The sequence below is a fragment of the Sinohyriopsis cumingii genome, chromosome 2, assembly GCF_028554795.1.
Source record: "Sinohyriopsis cumingii isolate HCF-2022 chromosome 2, ASM2855479v2, whole genome shotgun sequence".
Classification (NCBI taxonomy): Eukaryota; Metazoa; Mollusca; class Bivalvia; order Unionida; family Unionidae; genus Sinohyriopsis; species Sinohyriopsis cumingii.
This window is the reverse complement of record NC_142962.1, coordinates 128,519,304-128,542,401: the sequence shown is the minus strand read 5'-3', so window position 1 is coordinate 128,542,401 and position 23,098 is coordinate 128,519,304. Positions and strand designations below refer to the sequence as shown.

Below are 23,098 nucleotides of genomic sequence, written 5' to 3'. Positions count from 1 at the left end.
CGTTGCAATTTCAACGAAATCTGGTGAAGTAACAAACTTTTGGTTAAAAAGGACATTTTAGTGAGTTTAACTGAAAATTCACATTTTCACTAGGTTATGATTATTGTAGAGCATTTTTTAAATTGAAGCAAAAACAGTATTTCTCGGAGTAAAAATCAAATCAAGTCCAAAATCTGCCTTATACCAAATGTTCTAAGTCCAAAAATTCATCTATGTTTGTTACTGTAGTTCTTTTGATCAAGTTCAAAATTATGCCTAACACTTCTGCTAAAATCAGTCCAAAATCCGTTTTACAGTAGGAAAATGAACTGGACAATCAGAACATTTCCATCTAACAGTTATCTTCTTGGAGGAATTAATACGAGAAATAGTATGCTTAACTATAAGATGGATTCAGTCTGTCACCTTAGCCATATTACCAGTTCGCCTAAAGCGCATCTGAAATTGGGGATTTTAAAGTGAAATACACCCTGAATCCACCTAAAATCCAGGCGGAATCTGCCTATAAATTTTGTACGGGGATGCCATCTCTGCTTTCAAGAAAATTGTTGGGAAGGGGGAATGGGGTAACAGAGCTGTTTAAATGATGAATACTTGCTTTATAATTGCTTTGGGAATAATTGTCTCACCCTGCTGAACACACTTAAGATTTTACAACAGTCAATTTGTATTGATTAATGTTGTAGAACAAATGGTTACCAACATTGCTCCCAGACAAAAATCTCCCTTTTCCCAAGTCAGTTTCATGGTTCAAACAGTAATATTTGGTCTCTTGTCAGTAAACAAAAGACAAATCTGCCAATCATAAACAAAAGGAAATGCCAAAACAACCAGCTGTCCAAAATCAAAGGTGGAATGAATACTGTGCTGAGAGTTAAACAATTTTGTTACAGTAAGCCGAAACACAAAACTAAAATGTATCAATGATAATCATTTATGTGAATTACTGTATGCTGTTTATGCAACTTGTATAGTTAAAGATGTGTGTCATTTCATATGATTTACATCATTTTGTTAGATTACTTATATTTTGGAAAAATGGTAACTCTTGAGCGTGTGGGTCAAAATAAATAAAATATCGACATCTTTTTAAAATGTGATTTTGAAGAATGAGATTTGCTAAAACTGATGAATAAAGCAAAATCTGCATCTAATATTTTTGGGAATAAACAAGGATATACAATTTGCACTGTCTAACTACTGTTCTATACATGTATATAGTCCTGGTTGCCTGGTAAACTCTAATTGCCCCATGAATTATGGAAGTCTTTATTTACCATTATTTTATTTCATGCTGGAAAATCAGAAAGCATGCGCATGCAAATTAAAACAAAAACAGTCATAGTAATTTATAACAGCTTATTGATGATGAAAATGAACAAGAGCTGGTCATTGCTATGCGCAGTATGGCAGTCTTGCCAAATGTGTCATGACGTTTTTACGTCTATAAGTGTTGTAACATTATACATGTGTAACTGACCAATCAGAACCCTCTGTGCATGAGTCATAGTTCCACTGGTACTATCTACAGGCATCTTCCTCTGATACCACTCTGCTAAGACCTCAAAGTAGTTGTTTGTATATATTAAAGTTAATGATAGTTAGAACACGGTGTCTCATCTTATGTTTTAATGCAATAACACAATATATATCTTATTGCAAGTTGTTAATTTCATGATGATCATTCAAATTTCTGGGTATAACCACAGTTTTCAATGATAAAACAAGTGATCTATAGAAGTTAAATTTCTAATTTTGATTGCAAATTTTTTTATGTTCAGCAAATAGGGATTAGCTTTTGGGTTATTCTCCAGTTTAAAAAAATGGAATACTTGGCTGGTTTTGCATTGTAAGCAGGTTTGTGATTTATCCAGATGTGAGTTATTGAGGGAGTTGTTTATTGTCAGATTCATATAAAAGTCATCTCATCAGAATGGTTAAATCCTCTAGCAGCCATGGCATCTTGCTATTTCAACATTTTATAAAAAGTCAATAATTTACCCAGGTACCTGATCAAAAGGAAATTATATGAAATGTGAACTGTTTTATTGTAAGCTCATATATGTCAACCCCCTAAGAGGTATACCATATTTACCATATATGTTGGGACACCATATTTGTTGGGACACCATAAATTAATTTTTAAATTAATCTTTTTGTGCACTGTATGTTTAGGGACTCATCGTTTTTTCGAGTCATAAGTTGTGGGACATCTTTTAAATCATTCAGAATTTACATGTCAGAAAATTCACTCCAACTGAAATTTTATTTAAAAAAATATAAAACTGTACTTTTTTAGATAACTCTTTAATCCACTGCAGCAGCATCTCATCAGCACAACCCTTCTCCCACATATGCATGATTCATTCTTTTGGTGCATGAGTCTTTTTTTTTGCTTTCTTGTGCTGTGAAAAATTTTTGTAGAGGAAGCACATCTCCTGAAGCAGAAACTGCAATGACTTAAATCAGATTTTTACAAATCTACACCAGTCAGGCTAATTCTCACACTTTTAACCCAATCAGTCCATACAGGAATGAGTTCAAAGTACACTAGAATTTCATCCATGTTAATGATCATACTGTCGGCAAAATTATTCTTCACAAATTCTTAAAATGATTTTATTTTGTCCAAATCTTCTGGGTGATGCTGGGTCATCAATGTGAACAGGTCTGTACCTTAGACGTAAGCATGTGGTTAAAATTATGGATTGGACTTTGAGATACATAATACAGATAGATGTCAGGCACAGTGAATAGGTCTGTAACTTTGACAGAAAGCGTCCTGGCTTACAGACCTTTAAATATTGGACACATACTACTGATGTGCCATCAGATATAGAGGTGGATACCCAAAAATAGATAAACCTTGAAACAAATATTTTCATAATATCATCACTTAACATCTTTTGAAAATATTTCTGCATAGAGTATCCTACTGAGCTAGATTTCTTGGCCAGCTGCTCTTGTCTATGGTGATATCAATTCCATTTTCTGATTTGCAACTGGAGATATTTTCATTGCTATATACTCATTCTAATTCTAATTATGGCTCAGCATTGGAGAAGAATGGTAAAGGTTGGATAAAATGGAGAGGAATGTGGTAGAGGTTAGTTACATTGGAGAGGAATCGGGTAGAGGTTGGGTACATTGGAGAGGAATTGGGTAGAGGTTGGATATATTTGAGGATATAGCTAAGGTAAAATTTGAATTCATTTGAATATATTGTCCCTCAAAACAACCCTACTGTCCAATGGGTTGACAATTTAAGTTCATACTACAATTCAAATAAAAGAAAGCACAATAGAAATGTCTGGTTTAACTAATGCCATTTTTGCTTCAATTTTGTGGCCCTGCAGCAAGTGTTAGCTGTTAAAGTCAGAGCGGCTGTTCACATGTTCGCTTACTGGACCATTTTTATTAGCAGGAAACCCAATACGGATATTTTTGCCATGGCAAAGGCATGTTTTATACCATGATAGGAAACAATGAATGAAATATTTCACTGAAATATTTAAATATAAGGGAAAAAATCTTTATTTAATAATAATTAAAAAAATACAGCACAAGTTCACCACATATGTAAATATGGTAATTTATTTCATGACGTTTTACATGAAACAGTTCCAAGAAAGCAGACAGGTTTCTTGAATGTGAAACCACATGTCATAGATTCATTCTATTTTGACACTACACACATATCAGACCAGTCTAAATTGAAAATAAATGACACCAGACATCATAATATTTAACAGTTTTATCAATGTGACTGATGGATGTTATATGACTGAAAAATGTTAGAGAAGAGGGATGTTGTTAAATTTAAAAGCACATTGCACCAGATCATCGTTAAGGGATAAACCAGGTCGAGAATAATAAGACAGTCATCATTTGTGGACTTTACGACTATTGAAAGTTACAGAAGACACGTAGACTAGTTAAAGTGAGTGTTATGCATAAAAAATTTATCGATTTCTTTTGTCTATACTCTTGTACAAACTACTAATTTACATGGATTTTAAGTTGATTTGTAAGAAAAAAAAATTAACTGCAGATCCAGGTAAGTAGCAAAAATAAACGTACATTTTCCATACAGTTTTCTGTAATTATGGCATATAATAAATACAGATTGCTCTTTTTATGCTCAGATTAGGCTTTTTTGCAACTTACCGTATTTACCGCATATGTTGGGACACGATAAAATAATTATTTTTTTCCTGTCCCTGAACTTATGGTGAAACATTTTCTCACTTTGGTCGTATGTCCCAAGACTTAAGAAATGAAATAAATTTGTATTGCATTTGTGCTCCCCCCAACATGCACGCTGCAATAAAATAGATAAATAAAACGCTTAATTGATAATAAAAAGAAACTAACCTTGAGTTGTTATCGTTGATTCCTTTTTTCAACATGAGCATTAAAGAATAAAATATTTCCACAAAATCCGTATAAGTAGCATAGGATTCATACTGTAGCATGTATCAATTATGCCCGATACCACACACGACGTTGTTCATTGACATGAACATTGAGAAACACGTGTGTGGTTGTGCTCAAAGGTTTGAACATGTTATCCGACTGAAAACTGGAGCCAACAAAATTGCAAACAAGAGGGAAATAGTCAACCGATATCTTGAAGATGTCATTTATGCATGACACGGTGTTGGTTGCAAAATAATCAAGATTGAATTATATCCAGGTCTACAACTTAACAGTATCTCACAAAAAAATTCATCATTTGAAAACACATTCACTTGAGTGCAAGTGACAATCTTTTCACCAGCTCGCTTTACAAAATTATCCTTATTGCAGACAGCAATGATCCTTTGTATCAATTGTAACCACAGATGCCAAGCACATAGAAGCCTTGGTGGTGAATAAACACGACTGACAGCAAGCAGTTAACTCCTTCTTTGAACCTACTGACAGGACATCAAAGACAAAAAGTTATTTTTATTACAAAGCAAGCCGATCTCAGAAGCCGACTTTGGTTACCTTTGTTTGCAAAAGATATCAATACAAAGGTTATTTTATTGCAAAGCAAGCTGACATCGGAAGCTGACTATGGATTCTGTGAAGTGAGCCAATTTTTTTTTTTTTTTGAATATAATAAGACGGCCGAAATATGGAAGCAAACTTGGGTTCCTTTTCAACTGTATTCATGGGAATTTTGAAAATAAATTGAAACAATGGAACAAACTTTGAAGTGAGTGACACAATATAGTGCTTTGTGCACAGATGTCGATGACCCAGCATTACCCAGAATATTTGGAGAAAATAAAATCATGTGATGAATTCGTGAAGGCCAGAAGAGAAGCAAATGATTTTGCAAACAAAAAGAAAATAATCAACCGATGTATTGAAGACAACTGCCATTCACGCTTCATGACACGGTGTTAGATGCAAAATAGCCAAGATTAATTTATATCCAGGTCTACTGTATGACAGTATCTCACAAATAAAACTCATTATTTGAAAACACATTCACTTGAGTGTAAGTGACAATCTTTTCGCCAGCACAGGTTACAAAAGTATCATTACTATTTACCCGCAGACATCAGTGCACCTTTGTATTAATTATTGCTACAGATGCCAAGCACATAGAAGCCCTGGTGGTAAATAAACACAACTGGCAGACAGCAGTAAACTTCTTCTTTGAACTTAGGCCGGACATCAAAGACAAAGGTTATTTTTATTACAAAGCAAGCCAACATCGGAAGCTGACTTTGGACTCGGAAGCTGAATTTTTTTTAAAGGATATCAATACAAAGGTTATTTTATTGCAAAGCAAGCTGACCTCGGAAGCCGACTATGGATTCTTTTAAATGTGCTGATTTTTTGTTTTTACCTTTGAATATACAAAGACGGCCGAGATATGGAAGCTAACTTTGGTTCCTTCTCACCAGTATTCACGAACATTTTGAAAATAAAGTGAAACAATGGAACAGTTTTTAAAGTACCACAGTATAGTGCTTCGTGAGTGAACATCGATGACCCAGCATCACCCAGAAGATTTGGAGAAAATAAAATCACATGATGAATTTGTGAAGGCCAGAAGAGAAACAGATCATTTCACTGACAATATGATCATTAACATGGATGAAACTCTAGTGTACTTTGATTGCATTCCTGGAAGGACTGATGATAAGATGGGCGTCAAAAGTGTGAGAATTAGCATGACTAGTGCAGATTTGAAAAAATCTGACTTTTGTCTTTGCAGTTTCCCCTTCAGGTGGTGTGTTGCCTCTAACAATTGTTCACAGTATGAGAAAGCTAAATACATATTCATGTACCAAAAGAATAGATCGTACGTGTGCAGGAGAAGGGTTGTGTTGATGAGATGCAGCTGCAGTGGATTAAAGAGTTTTATCACAAGTACATTTTTAAAAATAAAATTTCAGTTGGAGTGCAATTTCTGACATGTAATTATCGAATGATTTAAAAGGTGACCCACAACTTACGACTTGAAAAAATTATGTGTCCCAGAACATACAGTGCACAAAAAATTACTTTTAAAATTAATTTATGGTGTCCCAACAAATACGGTATCCCAACATATACGGTAAATATGGTATATTAATAATAATTATGCTTATGCCTCTTATGTGGGTTGGCATATTTGGTAGTAATTAACCAAAATTTTGCTATCTCTATCCTAGTTTTGTAATATTTAGTATACCTATCACAAATGCTAGACATGGTACTGGTATTACACCCTATATTTGTAATATTTAGTATACCTGTCACAAATGCAAGACATGACATTACATGTATTACACCCCAGATTTGTAATATTTAGTACAGCTGTCACAAATGCAAAACATAGTACATGTATTACAATCTAGATTTGTAATATTTAGTATACCTGTCACACATGCAAGACATGGTACAGGTATTACACTCTAGATTTGTAATATTTAGTACAGCTGTCACAAATGCAAGACATGGTACAGGTATTACACTCTAGATTTGTAATATTTAGTACAGCTGTCACAAATGCAAGACATGGTACAGGTATTACACTCTAGATTTGTAATATTTAGTATAAGTGTCACAAATGCTAGACATGATAGCAAAGGTATTACACCCTAGATTTTGTAATATTTAGTATAACTATCACACATGCAAGACATGGTACTGGTTTTACACCAATGATTTGTAACATTTAGTATACCTGTCACACATGCAAGACATGGTACTAGTACTACACCCTAGATTTGTAATATTTAGTATAAGTGTCACAAATGCTAGACATGACAGCAAAGGTTTTACACCCTAGATTTTGTAATATTTAGTATAGCTGTCAAAAATGCAAGACATGTTACTGGTATTATACCCTATTTTTGTTTACTTGTTACATCCACTTTTAAGAAGAGTTACCTGAAAACAGTGCAAGATTCTGCTCACATGGTGGAGTGTCTCTTTTCACAAAGACTGTACAGATCTTTCATGATGGAAATTTAGGTCTCGTGAAAGCAGAAGATGTAAGTAAGGAAATATATACTTTGTGCATTGATTAGTTAAAATTGCATCCCATTTAAAATACAAGTTTGATTTAAAAATTTTCATTCACAAGCTTGTCATGCCATTTTCTTTAAGGGCATTGTAGATACTGGTCAGCAGAGCTGACAATTCAAAGAAATTTTAATTGATTGGATTAAATGGGGCCTCTGTATTTATCTTTACAATGTGTCTATACAGCTTGATATCAAGCCTTCCATGACTCAGTTCAAAATATCAGATGCCGCTAATTAGAGTTGTTGCACATTAAGCTTGTGAAAACAATAACTTGAACATATCCATTTGGAAAATGTTTAAAGTTTGTATTTGAGTAAATTCACAGGCATGTATCAATGATTTTAATAACCATTACTGTGTGATCTTTGTTCAAGGTCATTAATCTTGATCTAGAATTTACAACTATAATTGCATAGTTGGAATACAAAATGAATATAATTTGATAAAACTTGATATCTTTGTCTAGCTTGGTAATACAGGACATGCATTGCAGATTATGGAAGATCCATGTTTCCACCCTGGACAATAATCTGTCATGATGATGCTGTTATTTGTCACAGACTGGATATAATGTTTATTATGGATGACTTATTGGTGAATTGTGGTGGATGGGTTAAGTTTTATTGTTCCAGTTAGAAAGTTGCAGCAATAAAATTATGCAATAGTTGATGTTCACTACACTGTGTAAAAATTACTTATCGGCTGAGCTACATTAGAAAATGCTTTTTAAGTTGTGCACCATTTATTCAGAGACTTGCCAATTAAAATGTGCTGACATATGTATATTTAATCATTCATCATCAGTCGCTTGACCTAGTGTGGTCGTCGAGGCACTGTGCTGCTGAACATCTGGCCAGTTTCCTCCACTTGTCTCGATCATGTGTCAATGCCTGTGTCTCCGCAAAACTTTTCCTGGTCCATTCTGTGATGTTGTCAGTCCACTTTTTTCTCTGTCTATCTCTCCTTCTGCCACCCTGGACTCTGCCCTGCAGGACTGTTGTGGTTAGACTGTAGGCTCTAGTGACATGGCCATACCATTTCAGCTTTCTCTTTTTGATGGTGGTGAGGAGTTCCTCATATTGGCCTACTTCGCACCTGATGGTGTTATGCACTTCTTCATTTGTGATGTGGTCCATGTAAGATATGCCAAGGATGGTTCTGTAGCATCTCATTTCAAGTACGTGGATTCTTCGTTGTAGTTCTGCTGTCAGGCTCCAGGCCTCACACGAATACAAATATGTATATCGCAAGACATGAAAGATACATTTCAAAGTAAGAAACTGTAAGAATATTTAAGAACATATATGCTACCTTCTAGCTGGTGCCATTCTCTTCAAAATGGTGAATGAAACCAGTTAGGGCATGTACCCAAGTGGGCCTGCTGGGGATGAATATGTAAATTGCCAAGATTTGGGAAGGGTCTCTAATGTGGGTGACAGCATGGGTAGCCCTCTCGTTATGGCCTCAAGATTTTGTGTCAATGCCACATGATGCGACAACAAAAGCTATGCGAATGAACTCTGAGCATTTAAAATCTTATTCTGACAGCCATGCTCTGGATAGGTCTCCAAGGTGAATGAATGCATGGCTGGTTCCCTGGATATGGGCTGTTTCTGTGGCAGACCCCGTAAGCCCCCAAGATGCAGCAACCAAATCATAAGTTGACCATATGAACGTTAATAGCCAGGGTGTTGATGATGTAGCTGCCCTATGCAGCGAGACCTAAATATGAACACACACAAAAATAACATGGGTGTGGGTGGGTGTGAACCTCTGTGCCCACAATAATGGGTCTACTAAGGCTTATATTGATGAGTCTGTGTGTCCCACAGCTTCATAATCTATTTAACATCAGTGGCTGATATCCAATTAACTCCCAAAGTTTTCAGTCATCTTGGATACTCTAAAGGAAACCATCAAATGGCAACTATTAATGGTCTGTACATTTCTTTGAGTAATCTGGGTGATGGGTCCTAGCCTCCATAATACCATACTTAGATTGGGGCGGGTCACTGACGTGAGTGAAGATACTAATGATGGTAATGAGTTTGAAATTTCATTGTCTTGCTTACAACAGAAATAGTGACAGATGAAAAGGTAAAGATTACTGCTAAGGGCCCTTGTCACCTCAGCCTCTGGTTACATATATCAGAATGATACAAACCATGACAGGAAGATTTTTTGACAGTTAATGTTAGACAGTTTAGTGAGGTAATAACTTAAACATTTTAAACATTCCTCCAAATCTCAGATAATGATAAATCCCACACTTATGGCCTAGATTCCCAAAGCGAACCCCACAACTTTTGCCTGAAAAGATTGGTGATCTCGAAGTGCAGCTCTTGGCTGAAATCAGTCTCTGCTAAAAGTAGGTGTGAGCCATTTGAGTGTTGTTGGCATTGTAGCAGTGACATCTAGCACCATTGCTGATTAGTCCAGTATTGTGGGTATTGGCATGCTGGCCACCTTGGTAGCTGCCCATCTCAAAGTCCTTCTGGAAATTTTGTTGCTTGTGTGTGGGCTAATATTGCTGGCTGGTTAATGTTTTCCATTCTGTTTATGTTACGGCACATAAGCATGACTGCCATCTCACCTCTGTCTGCGTGGGTTCGAGTCTCAGATTCGGACAATATGGGTATGTGAGAAATCCTGCCAGTAGCTTCTCGTGGGTCGGTGGTTCTTTCCGGGGATTTTCCCGGGTTCTTCCTCCACCATTAATACTGGCCGCCATGCATAGCCTATCTTGTGCTGAAAAATGGCGTTAAACCCTACAACAACAACAACACTCTCTGGGATAGCTCCCTGTCCAAGGACGAGTTTTCTTTGTGGTCAAGATGAATAATTATATGACCCTCAAGAATGAAATACAGCATGGTGCCCAAAAAAACATGGTGCTCTGGTCATTCGTGAAGCATAAAAAACATGCTGCTGGCCCTGAGGGCAAGTCCAAGGGTCATCTGGACCTCATGAAAAAGTCAGGCAAAGTTTCAGTCTGAGTTATGTTATTCACTCCTAGTCTGTCTCTACCTTGCCTCCTCCCACCATTATTTCTGACAATGCCTCCAGTCTATAAGCCCTGAATGTGGTACAGTGGAACCCCACTATAACATGATAATTGGGGTCCAAAAAATTGGATTGCATTAATAGCGGGATTGCGTTAATGCAGGGTTTTACAGTATTTTACTTTTTTCAGAGAACAACTCATTGGCACATATATGTGTATTCATGCAAATGTATATCATGAATAGTATCAACACCATTTACTGTCATGCTGTCGTGGCATGTAGTTCATCCATAATGCATATAATTCCATTGAAAAATTGCACACAGATTTACAATATTCAGTAATTTTGTCCCAGATCATTGTCTGATATTGTCTGATATATAGCATGAACAGAGTATTAACACCAGTTACTTGCCATCTGATATCGTACCATCAGGGCTTGCAATTAATCCATAATATGTGTAATTCCATTGCAAAAATTACAAACATATTTAAACCATTTAATAATTTTGTCACAGATCATTATGTGTCTGAATTCAGTGGAAAAAATTAAAAGCAAAATTAGGTTAAGAAAGACAAAGCACGTGTACGGTTCATTTTGTTCTAGTGTTTATGAATGTCTGTACAAATTTCATACTGCTAAAATTTTCTCATATGCGTTTCCATATACATTTATCCATTGTAAATTTCCAATAATTAACACTTGTTCATTTGAATGACTACAGCAAGAATAATTCAGAATCAACTCATGCTTTCAGCGTGCATATAACTTTACTTCAGATTTTGGGAATATCAAAAGAAATTCGTGAAAACTACTATAATAATCATTGTGCAAAGTGCAGAGAATGACTTGCATTTGTGAACTTGCTTTTCCATAACAGTAAAATAGTTTTATAAAAAAATAAGAAAATAATAATGAGTTCACAAGCAAACACCATACACATGTAAAACCTGAGAACTAAGTGCAGTAGGCCTGCAATGGTCACGAATCACTTTTATTAAAAAAATGTATGCTGAACGCATGTACAATTTCGTACCCTTTCAATTTCAAAGTCATGTGAACTTGATCCAATTCCAACATTAATGCTGCTTGAGTGCTTAGATCCAGTATTGCCTTCACTAACTGATATTATTAATACCTCTCTCTCATCCGGGGAATTCCCATCATTTTTCAAAACTGCCATTGTAAAGCCTCAGCTGCTGAAGAAACCAACACTAGACCATAATGAATTAAAAAACTACCGCCCAGTTTCTAATCTCCAATTCATATAAAAAATCTTAGAAAAGGTTGTTCTATCCCAGCTTTTATCTCATCTAAATTCAAACAGTCTATTTAGCAATGTACAATCTGCAAATCGCCCATACCACAGTACTGAAACTACTCTTCTAAAAGTAGTTAATGACATTCTCTCTGCGTTGGATAGCAGAAAGATTACAGTTCTCACCCTTCTTGATTTGTCTGCAGCATTTGACACAATAGACCATGATATATTACTTCACCATCTCCAGCATGTATTTGGCATTCATGATACAGCCTTACTGTGGTTCAAGTCCTACTTGGTCAACAGGACACAAATTGTACACAAATTGTATCTGCAAATGGAATACACTCCAGCCCAGTTGATCTATGTTGTGGTGTTCCACAGGGGTATGTTCTTGGACCTGTTCTCTTCATTCTGTACACTCAGATGCTCTCAAGTGTCATAGATTATCATCCAGTGTCTCACCAATTGTATGCTGATGACACCCAAATATACAAATCTAGCCGCCCAGCTGAAGTTGATGCTACCATCCAAGGTGTAGAGAGGTGCATTTCTGATGTGAAATCATGGATGACATGTAACAAGCTGCAGATGAATGATGATAAAACTGAGGCCATTCTGATCACAACACAAAGACTTTCTCATTCACATCCTTTACCTCAAACAATAAATATCAGCAATGCCAACATTAAATTCACAGAATCAGTACGAAACCTAGGTGTTACTCTGGACAGTACTCTCACATTGCACCAACACATCATGAACATATGCAAGGCTGCCTATCTTGAGCTGAGATGCATCAGCTCAATTCGCAAATATCTTTCAGCTGATGCCACTAAAACACTTGTGTTCATTAGTACTTTCAAGACTGGACTATTGTAACTCAGTTCTGTCTGGTTCATCTCAATATCTACTCCAGAAACTTCAAAAAGTTCATGTAACAAGATAACCAGGTGGGATATTTCGGATTAACAACAGAACACGTTTTGACGACACATATATATGATTTAATGTGGCGATTTATATGAATAGTGGATTATGAAGATGTGTGTGTATTTATAATCCAAATATTGGATCTATTTAACAAAAAACGCACAGTTTCAAAGATGGAAAAAAGATACAGATAAATTTAGATCAGTAACCCTAAAATACAGGATAAATGATTTCACAAATGATTCAATAATGGAAAGATGAATATAGTTCACTCAAATAGTAAACAATGTAAGTGTTTACACATAGTAAAAAAAATGTATTCGCTCAGGTAGCGAAATTATGTCACTAAACAAGAACGGATATACAATCTATCCTTCCAGTCCTGAATAATACACTGGGTCTTACTAACCCAAAATTAGCATACAGCTAAAAATACATGTGTGGAGATGCACTCCGTCACCCGTGCACCATATCCGCTCCACAGCTCCTCCGAATCAATTTCACAACCAATATAGACTCCAGACCCTCGGAATACTATGATCACTTGAAATATTAGACCCTCCGGATACTTGAAATACTAGACCCTCCGGACCCCCTGGTCCTTTGACAGCTCTACAGCTGGGTCACCTTAGTCACTCTTGACATTCCGGACGCTAGACATTAGACGCTCCGGCACCTTAAACGCTCCGGACACACGGACGTTTCTACCCTCTGACAACACCGGACACCCCGGATATTCCTACCATCAAAAACTCAGCCCTACAGCTGGAGTTGTGCGAATCCTTTAAGCAGGCCGCTTGCTGACAAAACCATTAGTATTGTAAAGGTCCTTTACATGTAGTAACGTATTTATACCTTTAGAATTTTCGTTATTCTTTATCAAAGGCACCTTGCACGTGTGGCACAGGACGAATCGTACTCACGATTTCGAAATACATAGACCATATTATAATCACCCTCGGGTATCGTTGTACAGAGAAAAAGAAACGAAACCCGAGTACATGTATTTAATTAACAACATTTACACCATTCCGTGACAATACCTCCCCCCTAAAAAAAAGTGGTATCACTTTTAGAACAATCACGGAATGTGAACAATGAATCATTATTAAAACTTCCAATTTTCAGACCGAACGAAATGATTTGCTAATTACACCCTACTTAAAAAATCAGCTCCCACATTTTCTGACCCTCGAATTGCCTCGATTCGAAAACTGTATGGTTGCAAAGACAACGCCCAACGCATCAATCTTGCATTGGTGACCTTTGCTTTATTCAAATATAAAAGCGGCTGATGGTCCGTTTGCAAGGTAAACTCCCTCCCAAAAAGATATGTATGGAATTTTCCTATTCCCCATACTAAACCTAGGCACTCCTTTTCAATCACGGAGTACTTTTCCTCTCTAGGGAGCAATTTCCTACTTGCATAAGCAATGGGCAATTTCATCCCCCCTTGCTCCTGTAGCAAAACAGCCCCAAGACCCGTATCGGACGCATCAGTCCTCAGTACAAAAGGTTTATCTATTTCCGGCAACTTTAAAATTGGTGCACTTACCAGTTTGTGTTTTAGAGTGTTAAATGCTTTTTCCTGGCATACACCCCATGAAACTTTATTCGGTTGCCCCTTCCTAGTCAAATCCGTTAATGGGCTGGCAATAGCCGAAAAGTTGGGGACGAATTTCCTATAAAACCCGATTAGACCTAGGAAAGACCTTACTTGTTTTTTTGTCTCTGGTCTAGGGGCATCCCTGATTGCTCCTATTTTATCTGGATGAGGTTGCAACTGGCCTAGTCCACTTACCAAATGTCCCAAACATTCCAAACTGGAATACCCTATGCTACACTTAGTAGGCCTAACTGAAAGATTTGCAATGTGAAGTCTATCGAACAGATCCCGTAATACCTTAACATGTTCATCCCATGTATGCGTGTAAACAAAGATGTCGTCTACGAAGCTGTCGACGTTTTCCGTTCCGTTTAATAATTTGCGCATGAGACGAACGCACGACACACCGGCGTTGACTAAACCGAAAGGCATAACTTTAAATTGAAACAGTCCTTTGGGAGTCGCGAATGCCGTTAACTCGCAGGCATTATCGGCGATGGGTATCTGCCAATATCCCTTGCTTAGATCTAATTTGGAAATGTATTTATGACCTGCCAATTTTGAAAATACACTTTCCATATCTGGCATTGGTTCTGCATCAAATACGGTGATCTTGTTTAATTGCCGAAAGTCGATGCAAAACCGGTTGGTCCCGTCTTTCTTTCTGACTAACACCACGGGGGACGAGTATGGGGAGTTTGAAGGTTCGATCACTCCCTGGTCTAACATTTTCATCACTTCTTCGCTGATTGTCTCCCGTGCATTAAAGGGTATCGGATATCCTTTAATCCTGATAGGCTCAGTGGTATTCAATTTGATCTCGTGTCGAATTAGACCCGTACAGCCTGGTCTGTCCGTGAACACATCTGGATATTTGGACAAAACCTCCATAATCTGTGTACGTTGACCCTCCGATAACTCAGGGCATATATTTATCTGGTCAATACTTTCTTTACCAACGTCCATGGGGTATTCAAGGGGTATTTCTGCGCTGGGGACGAATTCGGCTTCGTCACCAGACCTATCCTCTATCACCGCAACGCATACTACATTCAAAATCCCTTTATCAATCGTTTGTCCAGGTCTCGCTACGTAGAGTTTAAGCATATTGGCATGAAATGTCTTGGACTTCCCCTCCATATCAATGATATAATCCATTTCGCCTTTCACCTGTCTGACTTCATATGGCCCTTTCCATTGGACTAGTAGCTTGTTGTTATTCGTTGGGAGAAGCACCAACACTTGATCGCCTACATCAAATTTTTTACTCCGAGTTCCTCGGTTGTAGTACTTGGCGTACCTATGACTAGATTTCGCGAGTTCGTCTTGCGCCATTTGACAAGTACTTTCTAATCTTTCGCGCAAATCAACTACGTAATGGTATGTGGTCTTAACTTCTTCGTCCGCGACCTCGTCTGTCCACAGTTCACGAAGTATGCGCATAGGACCACGAACTGTCCTACCGTACAATAGTTCAAACGGGGAGAAACCCAAGCTTTCCTGAGGAACCTCACGATATGCGAACAGAAGGGCGTTCATATATCTATCCCAATCCTTCGGTCTTTCCGCACACATTCTCCGCAACATTTGCTTCAATGTGCCGTTGAATTTCTCGACCAATCCATTGCACATAGGATGGTAAGGTGTTGTGCGTAACTGTTTAAGGGACAACAACCTATTAATTTCTGCCATAAGATCTGAGGTGAATTGCGCTCCACAATCCGTAAGAACCTCTTCGGGTACTCCGACCCTGCTGAACATGTCTACGAGCGCTTCGGCTACACGTTCGGTTTCAATTGATGGCAAAGCTATGGCTTCTGGATATCTGGTAGCGTAATCTACCAGTGTCAAGATGTATTGGATTTTCCAATCTGTATGCGGAAATATTGGTCCTACAATGTCGATGGCTACTCGTTTGAACGGAGTATCTATCAAGGGCATCTGACCTAACGGTACTCTAGTTACCCTGCCTTTAGAGATCGTCTTCTGGCAAACGTCGCACGAGCGACAGAACCGCGCTATGTCGCTATTGACGCCAGGCCAATAAAATTCTCTTAATACCCTATCCGTTGTTTTCTTTACGCCTAAATGACCTGCCATACTCAACTCGTGCGCGACCTTTAATACATGTGCCCTAAATTTCTGGGGAACCACTAATTGCAAGAACTTCCTATCCGATGTAGAGTATTCCCTGTACATTAAACCCTTTCGAACAAGGAATTTAGAGGAACCCCAGTTCTTACACTTTCTCACGGTACCCGTTAATGCCTTCTCAGAGGTTGCACGTAAAGACGCGTCACGTTTTTGCTCATTTTGGAATTCTTCGCGGGATATATCAGTAATGGCTTCCGGTACTTTTAACTTACGCAAAGGTTTATTTTCCTCCTTTACCTGAGCCCTAGTTTGCACTGCCTGGATGATAGGGAATCGGAAATCTGCTATGGTTGGGAGTCTAGAACCCAGTACGTTGCCAATCGTCAGTTCATAGATCGGGTTGGCTACGCATAAAGCTTCCACAGTCCCGGTCAAAAAAGGTGTATCTATCATTATCCTTGCAACTGGAACGTGGTCGATTGTCTGGTCAAGCAAAATGCAAGGTGATTTAACCCCAAGCAATTGATCATCGCAGACTAAGCTCCGTTTCACGACTACAGTAGTGCATCCCGTGTCTCGTAGAACGGTGACTTCTTGTCCGTTAACAGTGCCGTTTGCGGTCGGCACCCGTGCCTCTGGAAAAATACACGTGCCGATTGATTGGATCACATCGCGACTGGTCTCTGAACGCACCACCGGTTCACGCACCGCTTTCCGCTTAACTTGCTGGGAAACATTAAGTTTTCCATTTACCGATCTTCTGCCTCTAATGGCTACCGCTACTTTCTGGACTGGTCCCTTCTGCTTAGGACAATAGTGGGAGATATGACCCACTTCCTTGCAAATGAAACATTGCATGTCACTCCGCTTCCCCTGGTTACTCCTACCAGATTTTTCAGGTTCCCTGGGTTTTCTGTCATTGACCTGATTCCCACCTTTGACATCTCGCGTGATGACATTCTGCGAACCTCCCCGAGCTTCGGCGAACAAATCCGCCTGTGTGGCCATTTCATGTACATTTGTGAAGGATCTTTCCTTCAAGAATAAATATAACTCCTTGCCACAAGTTGTTAACAACTGGTCACGAAGCAAGAAATCGACAAGACCCTCAAATGTTTTGACGACTTTACCACATTCCACCCATCGCTGCAAATAATTGCAAGTCCTACTGACGAACTGTGTGAATGTTTCGCCTCTATCTGGTTTACTATACTTAAACTTCTTGCGAAACCCTTGCTCGGTTAGTTCATATTTCTTGAGAAGTGCCTCTTTCAACACGGGGTAATTGAGCGAATCGGCCGTGGATAAACGCGAATACACGTCTAATGCTTTACCTTTCAATAACGCGCTAAGATGGAGCGGCCAATCGTCTTTCTTCCATTTTTGTACCGTAGCATACCTCTCAAACCTATTTAGATAACTATCCATGTTATCTTTATCGTCTTCAAATGGGGGCAATTTTGCACCTCTCAGTTTAACATCATGTTCCCCCTCTTTTTTAGCTTGCAATAGCTCCGAATTTCTTAGATGTTCCCTCTCCCGATTTCTATCTTCCATCTCTAAAGTTTCTAACCTTACCTGTTTTTCCCTTTCTAACTTCTCCCTGTCTGCTTCCCTTTCCCATTCTATCCTTTCCCTCTCAGCCTGTTTCTCTAGTTCTATCTTACCCTTCTCTAATTCTATCATTTCCTTCTGGGTTTCCCTTTTTTCCCTTTCTAATTCCCTCCCAGCCTGTTTCTCTAGTTCTATCATTTCCTTCTGGGTTTCCATTTTTTCCCTTTCTAATTCCCTCTCCTTTAATCTTTGGTCCCTCTCCCGGGCTTGTTCTTCACGAACGAAATTTCTAAGGGACTCCCCCTCATAACCAAACTGTTTCCCCAGTTCTACCAGTTCTTTCATAGAAGACATTTCAAAAGTTTGGTGGTGACCAACCTTAAAGTGCAGTTGTATACAAACCACGTAATTACCACAAACCGTATTTCTTTCACGAAATGCAACAAAAATATTAAATACAAAAAATAAAGTAATATTAGGTATCTACCTAACCTTGGTGCTTTGTCAAACGCATCTGAAACACACAGAAAGCATACAAATATAATAAAACAATTTCAGTGCTCTGTTATATCCGAAATGATCCCACTTCTGACACCATTTGTAACAAGATAACCGGGTGGGATATTTCGGATTAACAACAGAACACGTTTTGACGACACATATATATGATTTAATGTGGCGATTTATATGAATAGTGGATTATGAAGATGTGTGTGTATTTATAATCCAAATATTGGATCTATTTAACAAAAAACGCACAGTTTCAAAGATGGAAAAAAGATACAAATAAATTTAGATCAGTAACCCTAAAATACAGGATAAATGATTTCACAAATGATTCAATAATGGAAAGATGAATATAGTTCACTCAAATAGTAAACAATGTAAGTGTTTACACATAGTAAAAAAAATGTATTCGCTCAGGTAGCGAAATTATGTCACTAAACAAGAACGGATATACAATCTATCCTTCCAGTCCTGAATAATACACTGGGTCTTACTAACCCAAAATTAGCATACAGCTAAAAATACATGTGTGGAGATGCACTCCGTCACCCGTGCACCATATCCGCTCCACAGCTCCTCCGAATCAATTTCACAACCAATATAGACTCCGGACCCTCGGAATACTATGATCACTTGAAATATTAGACCCTCCGGATACTTGAAATACTAGACCCTCCGGACCCCCTGGTCCTTTGACGGCTCTACAGCTGGGTCACCTTAGTCACTCTTGACATTCCGGACGCTAGACATTAAACGCTCCGGACACACGGACGTTTCTACCCTCTGACAACACCGGACACCCCGGATATTCCTACCATCAAAAACTCAGCCCTACAGCTGGAGTTGTGCGAATCCTTTAAGCAGGCCGCTTGCTGACAAAACCATTAGTATTGTAAAGGTCCTTTACATGTAGTAACGTATTTATACCTTTAGAATTTTCGTTATTCTTTATCAAAGGCACCTTGCACGTGTGGCACAGGACGAATCGTACTCACGATTTCGAAATACATAGACCATATTATAATCACCCTCGGGTATCGTTGTACAGAGAAAAAGAAACGAAACCCGAGTACATGTATTTAATTAACAACATTTACACCATTCCGTGACAGTTCAAGACACAGCTGCTCGGATGATACTTAGAGTACCACAATCAGAGCACACCTCCCCGCTGCTCTGTACCCTACACTGGCTATCCATTTGATCCAGAATCAAACACAAAATTTGTTCTCTGTGCTACATTTCACTGTCGGACTCTAGTCCAACATACCTATCCGATCTCACCCATGTGTACACACCAGCAAGATACTTGCACTCCTCCTTTGACAATCGTATACTCATTATTCCCACTATGAAAACAAAGTCATATGGACAGCGTTCTTTTGGATACCAAGGCCCAGCAATGTGGAATCAATTGCCCACTGAACTTAGACACAAAGACACAGTGATAACATTCAAGAGGGCTCTCAAAACTCACTTATTTCAACTGCAAGAACAAACTTAAAGATCTAATGTTTCCTGCCTGAAATATTCTCAGCATGTTTTTTATTTTTTAATGTTTTTTCTAATTTCATGGTGTTTGTTTTTGTAATAATATTATTATATGTTTTTTATGTTATAGGTGTTGTCTAATGTTGTAAAGCACTTAGAGCTTCTAAAGATTAGGCGCTATACAAAGTCCTCATTATTATTATTATTATTATATACAAAAATGCCACAACCTCATTATATCCGAATTCACGTTATTGCAGGGCGTGTTATGGCGTGGTCGCACTGTATCATTTGGACACTGTGCACTGCCTGCACCTGATTATCATCTTGTACTGATACTTATTAGTACTGTTTTTAGTCGCCAGATGTGGTTTTTTTACTCCTATGGTTGGTGTTTGTAGTCTGTGTTGCCACCATCAAATGTCATGCAGGACCTGCTTAAAAAGCTAATGGCGACTTAATACACATTTGTCTTGAATTACTGTCTATGACATTTCCTTTCGTGCTTTGCATGTCAAACAGCCAGCTTGGGCTGCTGCTGATATTAGTATCCAAGCATTTTTGGCACCTTGTATAAATCACCTTTTTCCATGTGGGTTCAAGTTTCCAGCTTTGCCAGTGTAGGTATGTGAGAAAGCTTCACATGGTTATGTGGTTCCAAGTGGGGTTTAACATTGTTCTTCCTCCACTAGTTAAACTGGCCACCATGTGCAGCCTCTTGTGTGCTGAAAAATGGCATTAAACCCCAAACAACATCTCTTATAAACGGGAATTCTAACAAGCATTCCCCCTCGACTTTTGGGCTTCAAAGGTAGTTGATCCCAATTATATGTATTTTGTGTTTATTGTTCATAGTAATTCTAAAATCATCACAAACATTGTCAGTGTCGTCATTTTGATTATTGCAGCAATGCTGGCTCATTTGACCCTCAGTCCATTAAATTAATTTCAAAAGCTTTTTTTGTTAATTTTGACCTAACTGGACTATAGAACTAAATAAGAAATAATAAGAAGATAAGAAAAGCATAATAACAGCATATTAATAACCAAATCGAAAATTCTTATTTTAAATAGAACAAGAATTGCTAGTCAGTGCTTTCTTTATCTGTAACTTATTCTGCATAAAGAACTGTTTCATCATTCTTTTATGAATTATGTCAGCAGACAAAATCTAAAATGCAAATAATTACAGCACATTAAAAAAAATGCATGATCGCTAATGATCAGTGTCCATTTCTGAATTAGCAAAAAACATACAGGTTGCATCAGTGGAATGTTACGATGCTTAATCTCACTCTCATTTGTGCATATAATAAACTAAAGATTCATTTTTAAACAAAGAAAGCATGTAGTGTAGTAGAACTTAGTTAAACATGTTATAGCTATGTGCTGCGATGATAGATTGCTTATATATGCAATATTAAAGGGAATCTATGACAAATTAATACATAATGAACTTTTATGATAGCATTTACTGAGATAGAACATAAAAGATACTGCCTGGTGCAAAACTGATTGTAAATTTTCTGCATGTGTATTTGAATGTACATTGTTGCATATCAAATTGTCTGATGTACACTCTGCAATGGGGTGGGATGGGGGGATATCTAAGAAATTAAAACATATGCTGTCTATCATATATATGTCACAAAAAATGGTTTGTACAGGTAAAGATATGAAAATGACACCTGCCATGGTTGGGGTTTCTGCTGCTTGTTTAATATGTTGACTTGATGGATGAATGCAATTAAAATCTGTGAGGGCTGCCTTGATACCCACTATGTCTGCAGTAAAATCTGTGAGGGGTTCCATGAAACCCATTATGTCTACAATAAAAGCTGTGAGGGGTTCCATGAACCCATTATGTCTACAATAAAATCTGTGAGGGGTTCCATGAAACCCACTATGTCTGCAGTAAAATCTGTGAGGGGTTCCATGAAACCCATTATGTCTACAATAAAGTCCATGAGGGGTGCTATGAAACTCATATCTGCAGTTGTATTGGTGATAATGACTCAGATGCAGTGGTGATAAATAAATACACAGATGTAGTGGTGATAAATAAATACACATTTATATTGGTGATAACGACTCAGATGTAGTGGTGATGAATAAATACACAGATGCAGTTGAGACATATGGACAGCAAAACATAGTGTTTTTAATATGAGGGTCCAATAACTTTTATAACTCCTTGGTTTAATATTGGCTAACATTACCATGCAGTAATGAGGTTTTATAAACAATAGAGATAAAAGTCTGCTCTCTGAATTATCAGTTACTTTAACACAATGGTCTTAAAATGGTGTAGTGATTATATTGGTATGGTTGTCACTGTACACAATTTTATGTCAAGTTTAGCATGTGAATTTTCATCTTTTTAATGTGAAGACTTCTTGAAATAATTTGAAATATGAATGGGGAAGTTTCATGTTACAAGTAAGTGCAGATTCATATAATCTTTCAAAACAATATTCATTCATTTATTTTTTCTAGTCTAAAGATATGAGGAAAACAGCAGCAGGGATGATACTAACTTTGGTAACATTTCTCACTCTCATCATCATGGCCTGTGTTCTCTCTGTCAAGCTGTCTTTCTCTCTCATGCATGATGCCCATTCTGTCCTTAACTGGAAATGTAGGTAAGCTGTTTTGGCTACTTCAGTTCAAATAATATAATGTCTAACCTGTTATTTATGTTGCATCTCACAACTAATATTGCTTTCTTCTAAACATGCAACTGTATTTCTGCACTGTTTTGTCCTTTTTAGCCCGCCTTGCAAAGTTCAGCATAGTGATAACTTTATCATTCATGTACATTTCCGAGTCTCGGGCTCGACCAATGTGGATATGTGAGAAAGCTTGCCGGTAGCTTCTCGTGGGTCGGTGGTTCTTTCCGGGGTTTTCCCGGGTTCTTCCTCCACCATTAATACTGGCCACCATGTATAGCCTATATTGTGCTGAAAAATGGCGTTAACCCTATAACAACAACAACAACAACATGTACATTTCCATACATCCATGTGTCTAGCCTGCCTTTGCAAAGTTCAGCATAGTGATCACTTTATCATCCATGTACATTTCCATACATCCATGTGTCTAGCCTGCCTTTGCAAAGTTCAGCATAGTGAT

General features: G+C 37.8%; 1 protein-coding gene across 2 annotated transcripts in view; it reads left to right on the top strand.

Annotated features, from left to right (window-relative positions):
- Positions 1-23,098, top strand: part of LOC149805807 (protein zer-1 homolog) — an 86,637-nt gene that overhangs the window by 51,915 nt on the left and 11,624 nt on the right. The window contains exons 10-11 of one of the 2 annotated variants that reach the window (XM_089950507.1): positions 7,369-7,481; positions 22,463-22,507. In XM_089950507.1, coding sequence (XP_089806633.1) covers positions 7,369-7,481; positions 22,463-22,507 — 158 coding nt within the window. The remainder of the gene's footprint in view (positions 1-7,368; positions 7,482-22,462; positions 22,508-23,098) is intronic. The other variant, XM_089950508.1, reaches the window with a different exon arrangement.